The sequence below is a fragment of the Nerophis lumbriciformis genome, linkage group LG04, assembly GCF_033978685.3.
Source record: "Nerophis lumbriciformis linkage group LG04, RoL_Nlum_v2.1, whole genome shotgun sequence".
NCBI lineage: Eukaryota > Metazoa > Chordata > Actinopteri > Syngnathiformes > Syngnathidae > Nerophis > Nerophis lumbriciformis.
In genome coordinates, this window is record NC_084551.2 from 60954944 (window position 1) to 60963878 (window position 8935).

Sequence of the window (8935 nt, forward strand, 5' to 3'; positions counted from 1 at the left end):
CACCCGAACGCCTCCCTAGGGAGGTGTTTGGGGCACGTCCGACTGGTAGGAGGCCACGGGTAAGACCCAGGACACGGTGGGAAGACTATGTCTCCCGGCTGGCCTGGGAACGCCTCAGGATCCTCCGGGAAGAGCTGGACGAAGTGGCTGGGGAGAGGGAAGTCTGGGCTTCCCTGAATTGAATTGAATTATATTTATATAGCGCTTTTCTCTAGTGACCCAAAGCACTTTTACATAGGTGTACAGCTCTGGTAATGGGTACATTCGCACCCACCTGCACAAATGTACTTCAAAATGTAACAATCAAAATAAATAGGACTTTTTTTTGTTTACTAGGGCATGCATATATAATATGCATTAGTTTGACCGTATCGTACTGTCTGATTTTGGCGGTCCGCTCCCTGTATGATCAGTGTCAGAGCTTGGTCCGCATTGCCGGCAGTAAGTCGGACACGTTTCCAGTGAGGGTTGGACTCCGCCAAGGCTGCCCTTTGTCACCGATTCTGTTCATAACTTTTATGGACAGAATTTCTAGGCGCAGTCAAGGCGTTGAGGGGATCTGGTTTGGTGGCTGCAGGATTAGGTCTCTGCTTTTTGCAGATGATGTGGTCCTAATGGCTTACTCTGGCCAGGATCTTCAGCTCTCGCTGGATCGGTTCGCAGCCGAGTGTGAAGCGAGTGGGATGAGAATCAGCACCTCCAAGTCCGAGTCCATGGTTCTCGCCCGGAAAAGGGTGGAATGCCATCTTCGGGTTGGGGAGGAGACCCTGCCCCAAGTGGAGGAGTTCAAGTACCTCGGAGTCTTGTTCACGAGTGAGGGAAGAGTGGATCGTGAGATCGACAGGCGGATCGGTGCGGCGTCTTCAGTAATGCGGACGCTGTATCGATCCGTTGTGGTGAAGAAGGAGCTGAGCCGGAAGGCAAAGCTCTCAATTTACCGGTCGATCTACGTTCCCATCCTCACCTATGGTCATGAGCTTTGGGTTATGACCGAAAGGACAAGATTACGGGTACAAGCGGCCGAAATGAGTTTCCTCCGCCGGGTGGCAGGGCTTTCCCTTAGAGATAGGGTGAGAAGCTCTGTCATCCGGGGGGAGCTCAAAGTAAAGCCGCTGCTCCTCCACATCGAGAGAAGCCAGATGAGGTGGTTCGGGCATCTGGTTAGGATGCCACCCGATCGCCTCCCTCGGGAGGTGTTTAGGGCACGTCCGACCGGTAGGAGGCCACGGGGAAGACCCAGGACACGTTGGGAAGACTATGTCTCCCGGCTGGCCTGGGAACGCCTCGGGATCCCCCGGGAGGAGCTGGACGAAGTGGCTGGGGAGAGGGAAGTCTGGGCTTCCCTGCTTAGGCTGCTGCCCCCGCGACCCGACCTCGGATAAGCGGAAGAAGATGGATGGATGGATAGTTTGACCGTTTAAAATCAACGACAATAAAAAGGAGATGCTTGGAAATAGCATAAAAATGCCCCAAAAACTTGAAAAAACGCGATTCATAGCGTTACATTTTGGTGTAACTATCATGAGCGTTCTGTTCAGGTATATTTCTTTTATATTTTCATAAATCATAAATAGGTATTGATCAATCTTTAAGCTGTGTGTATTTGATTTCAGTTTGCTTTTGACATCTTATTTAGAATTGTAGTTGAAACTTTTACAACCTTGTGTTGCGCTCATGATGGCGTACCAAACTACCGCATTTTCCGCACCATAAGCCGCCCTGGGTTATAAGCCGCGCCTTCAATGAACGGCATATTTCAAAACTTTGTCCACCTATAAGCCGCCCCGTGTTATAAGCCGCATCTAACTGCGCTAAAGGGAATGTCAAAAAAACAGTCGGATAGGTCAGTCAAACTTTAATAATATATTAAAAACCAGCGTGATGTGGGCGCGCATGGAGTCGTATATCAACGTGGACGGAGCTGCGTGAAAAAAGCCACCCGGCCTCTTCGCGTAAACTTCCCTTAACCACTCGCTCATCTTTTCTTCATCCATCCATCCCTTCGAGTTAGCTTTTATGATGACGCCGGCTGGAAAGGTCTCTTTTGGCAAGGTCTTCCTTTTGAATATCACCATGGGTGGAAGTTTCTGGCCATTAGCATGGCAAGCCAGAACCATAGTGAAGGATGACTTCTCATTCCCTGTGGTGCGAATATTCACCGTACGTGCTCCCGTTGTATCCACAGTGCGGTTCACAGGAATATCAAAAGTCAGTGGAACCTCGTCCATGTTGATAATGTTCTCTGGCCGGATCTTTTTTTCAGCTATCTTGTTTTTACAATATGCACGGAAAGTAGCCAGCTTTTCTTGAAAGTCTTTAGGCAGTTGCTGTGAAATAGTAGTCCGTGTGCGGATGGAGAGATTGCGTCTTTTCATGAACCGGAAACCTGTCGCTTAGTAGGAGCCATTTTGTGGTCTTTACAGATGTAAACACACAAAGGAAATGAAACGTAATATCCGCGCGCTTCTTCTTCTTCTACGGGGGCGGGTGGTTGCTTACAGTAGAAGAAGAAGCGCTTCCTCTTCTATGGGGGCGGGTGCTTACCTTGGCGGTTGCTTGCGTAGAAGAAGAAGCGCTTCCTCTTCTACGGGGAAAAAAGATGGCGGCTGTTTACCGTAGTTGCGAGACCTAAACTTTATCAAAATGAATCTTAATATTAATCCATATATAAAGCGCACCGGGTTATAAGCCGCACTGTCAGCTTTTGAGTAAATTTGTGGTTTTTAGGTGCGGCTAATAGTGCGGAAAATACGGTACATTATTTTGAATATTTATTCCCCTTTTTACATTTAGTATATTTAAATATACTGTGTTTTATGCTTTTTTCTTTTTGGAACATGTACTATACATATAATACAATAAAGTCCCATATAAAATTATGTTTCTAGCAATACTTTCATTTTGCCTTTGAAAGTAACACTCCAATGTCCATTAGTGGAGCTGTACACATAGTGAAACCCATTATCTATGTTACATTTAAACCAGTGTGGGTGGCACTGGGAGCAGGCGGGTAAAGTGTCTTGCCCAAGGACACAACGGCAGGGACTAGGATGGCCGAAGCTGGGATCGAACCTGGAACCCTCAAGTTGCTGGCACCGAGCGATACCACCACCGGCCTGGGAACGCCTCGGGATCCCCTGGGAGGAGCTGGACGAAGTGGCTGGGGAGAGGGAAGTCTGGACTTCCCTGCTTAGGCTGCTGCCCCCGCGACCCGACCTCGGATAAGCGGAAGAAGATGGATGGATGGATGAAATGACATAATCTCCCACGGCACACCAGACTGCTGCTGCACAGTGGTTGAAAAACACTGATGCAAGTCATGAAGGAGGAGACTAGTAGTGGAAGAGAAGGCATTAAGGAAATGAACAATGCCTTCCCACCCTCGGGAGGAAAGGAATAATGGCAACTCCCCCCACCACCATCTCAATGCAAGACGATGGTGCCAGCTTCTAATTAGCGCTTTGCAAGGACGCACATTCAGCTCGGCTGCCATTTGTCCTTTGTTATATTATGATTAAACCAACTGTTTAGCCAGTTACATTTCTTTAAACAAAAATGACTGGCAGGTCAGTGCATTTTAACGTCCGACATGCAAACATTCACTTGAATTGTGACGCAAACGGTTAACAAAGCGTCGTCAATAAATCACAAAAACTATGAGTCACTAAACAACGACGACAGTGCCTCATAATAGCCCGGCTAGCTTAGCATTAGCATTAGCCTCACAAATAACGTTAGCATGTTAGCTACAAGCTAGCTATCCACCCAAACCCCCTCCCCCCATGATGACACCCACCCCGCAAAAAAAAAAAAAAAAAAAAAAGGCAGCCAGGCGGGGCCGGCGAATTGGATTAAAAATGATCTACCTGGCGTGAGTCTGCTCTCGCCTCCCATGCTCTGCGGTGACATGGCGTGCGTCGGACTGTCCACCACCGGGGCGCGGAGGTTGCATCGTTGCGGGGACGGAGTGCCGGTAGTCCCCGGCAAGGGGTTGCACCTCCTCCGCTTGGGAGACTGCGGACTGAGGAGGGCCTCGAACTCCATCGAGCGCTTTAACGTCGCCCCGCAGGCCATCTTCGACAACCAAAAAAAAAAAGGAGTAAAAAAAACTTATAAAGGAGGAATAACCGGCGAGGATGTGGGTAGTTGAAGCGTGGCGGGGTCTTGCTTCCTGCCCGCGGGGAAAGCTTCTTTCTCCGAGAGCGGAGAGGCGAGTGGAGCTCGGTGAATTTTTTAAAACGTCACAATGGCGGACTGTACCAATGAGCATCAGAGGGGGGATTGTCCCAGGGTCACTACTCTGTTTTTTTCTTTTTCTCCGCCTAGTCACCATGTAAATACTTCTAATGTATATCTAGACACACAACAAGTAATAAAAACTTTTTATTTTTTTTATTTTTGTAAATTGTGTGAGTTTTTTTTAATTCTAATTCTCCTCTCCACCCCGTGATGAGCCTAATAGTTGGAGTTGAACTCAAACGGAAGAATCATGACGGTAGACGTCTGGAGGGCACCACCAGGTAAATTAAGATATCGTTTTTATTGTTTTTTATTTTACTAAATGTAACTAAAAACTGAATATAAACCAGCCACTAGCAGACAGCCTCACACTGTTGTGTAAATAAATGTAGATACATTTGTTTTTAAATTTTTTGGCTAGCTGCTATAGCCGCTAGCAGGTACATTTATGCTAATGCTTCATCAACATTCATAATAATTTATAAAAGCGCTGGAAATAGCTTTTAACTTAAGATGATATCGTTTTTATTGATTTTTATTCCACTAAATGTAACTAAAAGCTAAATATAAACCAGCCACTAACAAACATACTCACACTGTTATGAATATTAATTTAGATGCTTCATCAACATACATAATAATTTATATAAGCGCGGGAAATAGCTTTAAAATGGATAAGAAAATAATATTAATGAGTCTTTATACTCTTATTACGTAGCACAATGCGTGCCCTGGTGGATATAAGAGAAATAAAATATCTTGTTTACTATGTTTACTGTAGACGCTAGCCGATAGCAAGTACTATAGTTATAGTTACTTCATAGTAGAAAGATACGTAAAAACGAGTGTATATAGTTCTATTCATGTCTACAATCATATGTATTATGTCAAGCACAGCTGACAAAACAATTACACAGATGGTATACTATAGAGATGCGCGGATAGGCAATTATTTCATCCGCAACCGCATCAGAAAGTCGTCAACCATCCGCCATCCACCCGATGTAACATTTGATCAGAACCGCACCCGCCCGTTGTTATATATCTAATATAGACGATGCAAGGCATTAGTGAGGTTATAAAGCTTTTGCCTGTTAAAGAAAGGAGACTGATCCAATGCAGCACAGACATTCGCGTGCCACGCTGTCACGACCCAGACGCACACCAGTGCGCAATCATATGGGAGCCGCGCTGAGCGCACCTCCAAGCGCGTCTCGCTGCCGGCGACGGCCGGGTATGGGCCCGACGCTCCAGCGCCATCCATTTTCAGGGCTAGTTGATTCGGCAGGTGGGTTGGTACACACTCCTTAGCGGGTTCCGACTTCCATGGCCACCGTCCTGCTGTCTATATCAACCAGGGTGAGCCCCACCCCTTTCGTGAGCGCACTGCGCGCGGAGTGACCCCTGTTACGCGCCCCCAGCAACAGGGGTGGCGGGCAGGTAAGCTGCGCGGGCGGAGCGCGCGGAGTGACCCCTGTTACGAGCCCCCGGCCACGGGGGTGGCGGGCAGGTAAGCTGCTTACCTGCTGCGCGTGACGCCGGCCGCGGTGAAGGCGGACGAGGCGGGGTGTCGGTGCGGTGGGCGCGGTGGTGACCCTAGACGTGCGTCGGGCCCTTCTCGCGGATCGCCTCAGCTACGGCTCCCGGTGGGGCCCTCTCGGGGGAAGGGGCCTCGGTCCCGGACCCCGGCGAGGCGTCCCTTCTCCGCTCCGTAAAAGTGTCCATCTCTTCTTTTTTTTTTTCTTCTGTTGTGGCATATGCTGCAGGTGCCTGCTCGTTTTTCGTATGTGGGTAACAACATTTAACTATGTATATATATTTCCGAATTGGTTTAACTGCCACCCGCCTGAATCTATTTAAAATCAAATTTTTTTTTATTTCAACCGCCCGACCCGACCCGACCCGCGGATAAAATCTAATTTTTTTTCATTTCATCCGCCCGATCCGCGGATAATCCGCGGACTCCGCGGTTGTGCCCGCAAACCGCGCATCTCTAGTATACTAATATGGCTATATTGGACTGAGCAGCCAGGACTGACAAGTTACAATGCTATGCGATTATGACACATTTGCCATCATGGACAATCCATTGTTATGTTAAATCTAAAGAAAACCAAAGCATACTTTTCGCAAAGGCGTGACATTTTATGCCTAGGTTTTACGTGGCGTTTTCTGCGGCTTTAGATGCACATTTTTATGTCTAACTGTGGTTCATTTGACAACTTAACGGACACTTAGTGTTCCAAATAACACTTCTAATGTAAGGAAATTCTTGAAATGTACCTATTCATACTCCTTATTGGTAGTAATGATCCTTTTTAACAATAATATTATGTTTTACTAGCACCTAAAATTGACAATAAAATCCCTATTTGTATGTATTAACCCATTTTCATATTCTATTACTAGATTTAATTACTTTTCGATGAATTTTGCTATGTTTTTGCCAGCAAGTACAGTTGTGTTTACTTTTTAATGCAACAAATAGTTACACATGTTTGTAATTAGTGTTTAAAAATGTGACACTGCAGTTCACTTAAAAATACAAATATATACAGTATATACATGTATTTTATTTTGACCTAGATAGTTTGCACAATAGACAAAAAACAAACAAAAAAGGTGAAAACAAGTAACAGCAAGTGCATTTTTAAAGGGGTTAAACAAGATACCAGAGCTAAATCATAGCAGCCTAATGAATGAGTCAATGGGAGCGTCCCTCTCAACAAAGAATGTTCTGGTAGTGTTTTCTTCCTGGCATGGGCCCCATTTACCTCCGCGCACCGCTCAGATCCTGTTTGTGCCAAATCCCTCTCGGCATGGGGGTCTTTGTGAAGTGTCGGCATTCATGTGCAGATAGGACATAGCATACATAGTCCATGGATCGCCGCCCCCGTCACCCACCTCCTGCAGGCTCTATGAGCAAACATGCACCAGCATAGCGCGCAATAAATCCACCTCTCTGCTGAGGTGAAAGGTCACAGGTCGCTGTTGCTTGGCACGAGACAATATTTCTTAGCTGAAGCATTGACACGGGACGTCAGAGGTCATGGGGCTCGTTTCGCCCAGCATGTCTATTTGCTAGTGCATACTCCTGTATATAAATAATGATATCATACAATCTGCCTGTTAGAGCTAATCACAGTGTGTTTACACAGTGGCAGAGTTGGTCCATGGCATAAACGGGTCAATTCGGACCACCACCACTAGAGCGGCGTTTCAAAGTTGTTTTCACTGAGAGCCTCATGGCAGTAATGTTTGGCCTTAGAGGGCCGCATCTAACAGTGAATACTATTATTACACAATTTTTTTTAATGCATTTCATCAGTAGATTTTTTTAAATAAAATGCAAAAAAATATATGCTAAGTTGCAATAATTTCCCCTCAAAATGTAGTGTATATTACTGTAAAAGGAAATACAGTACTGCTGTTTTTATGGTAAAAAAAAAAAAAAAACAGCTCAGTTGCCAGAATTTTACTGTAATATTTACATTTGTTTTTTTTACTGTAAATTAAAAAAATGCAATTTTACAGTAAAATTTTGGCACGTGAGCTGCCAGTTTTTTTGTTGTTGTTTTTTAACCGCAAATCAACAACTGTAGATTTTTCGGTGTATTACTGTAAATGCCAAAACGGCACCACAGTTTATTACAGTAAAAAAAGTACTGTTTTTTTTTCATTTAGAGGAAAATGCTGTAAAAACCACAGTAAATTTCACAATTTTATGGGGGTGTAACAGTACACAAAAATGTCGGTTCGGTACGTACTTCGGTTTAGAAGTCACGGTTCGGTTCATTTTCGGTACAGTAAGAAAACAACAAAATATACATTTTTGGGTTATTTATTTACCAAATTTGCAAAATTTTCCACCAAAAATATTTTTCTTAGTGGAATATTTGATGTGAAGTAATGGGAACCTTGGGTAGGTCAATAATTCATAATAACATTGATTTTGATTCAATATTATGTTTTGAGCAATGATAGTTTGAAAGAAAAAAAACAGCTTTGTTTTATTACAACATTGCAACTTTTTCTAAATTACATTTCACTTTTGTTATGTTTTTGTTTATTTTAATAGTATTTTTAGAATGTGCCGTGGGCCTTTAAAACATTAGCTGTGGGCCGCAAATGGCCTCCGGGGCACACTTTTGACAACCCTGCTATAGATAATAAAAAATTAAATGTGATAAATCTATGGATAAAAAGCAGAGCCTGGCGACGCATGCGCATTTATCATAACTCGCTCTCTCTCTCTGTCTCTGCCCCTCCCTCACCAATGCTGCTGCGCGCACAATTTGTTTTGTTTTTAACCCCTTCTTAACCCTGAACGTACATTGAAAATACACGCAACCCTAATTCAAAATGCCGGACATTTGAGGCATTTAAGAAACTCCACCCTGACAGCTCCGCAAAAGAGGACATGTCCGGTGAAAAGAGGACGTATGGTCAGTCTATCCTAGCCCGTTAGCTGCTAGCATGCCGTGTGTTGTGCCTCGGTGTGCATTGTTTACACAACGTGCGTTACGCTACTTAATATGTCCGTGTGGAAACTCGTTTGGTACACCTCCGAACCGAAACAGGACCCCCGTACCGAAACGGTTCAATACAAATACACGTACCGTTATACCCCTACAATTTTACCATGTCATCTATTGCTACTTTTATATTGCACAAATGGATAACTTGCTTTGAAATC

General features: G+C 44.8%; 1 protein-coding gene across 1 annotated transcript in view; it reads right to left on the reverse strand.

The window, feature by feature from the left end:
• Nucleotides 1-4223, reverse strand: part of akirin1 (akirin 1) — a 43438-nt gene extending 39215 nt beyond the window's left edge. Inside the window, exon 1 of the mRNA XM_061958704.2 lies at nucleotides 3867-4223. Within this exon, the coding sequence (XP_061814688.1) occupies nucleotides 3867-4074 (208 nt within the window). The 5' untranslated portion in view covers nucleotides 4075-4223. The remainder of the gene's footprint in view (nucleotides 1-3866) is intronic.
• Nucleotides 4224-8935: the final 4712 nt, after the last annotated feature.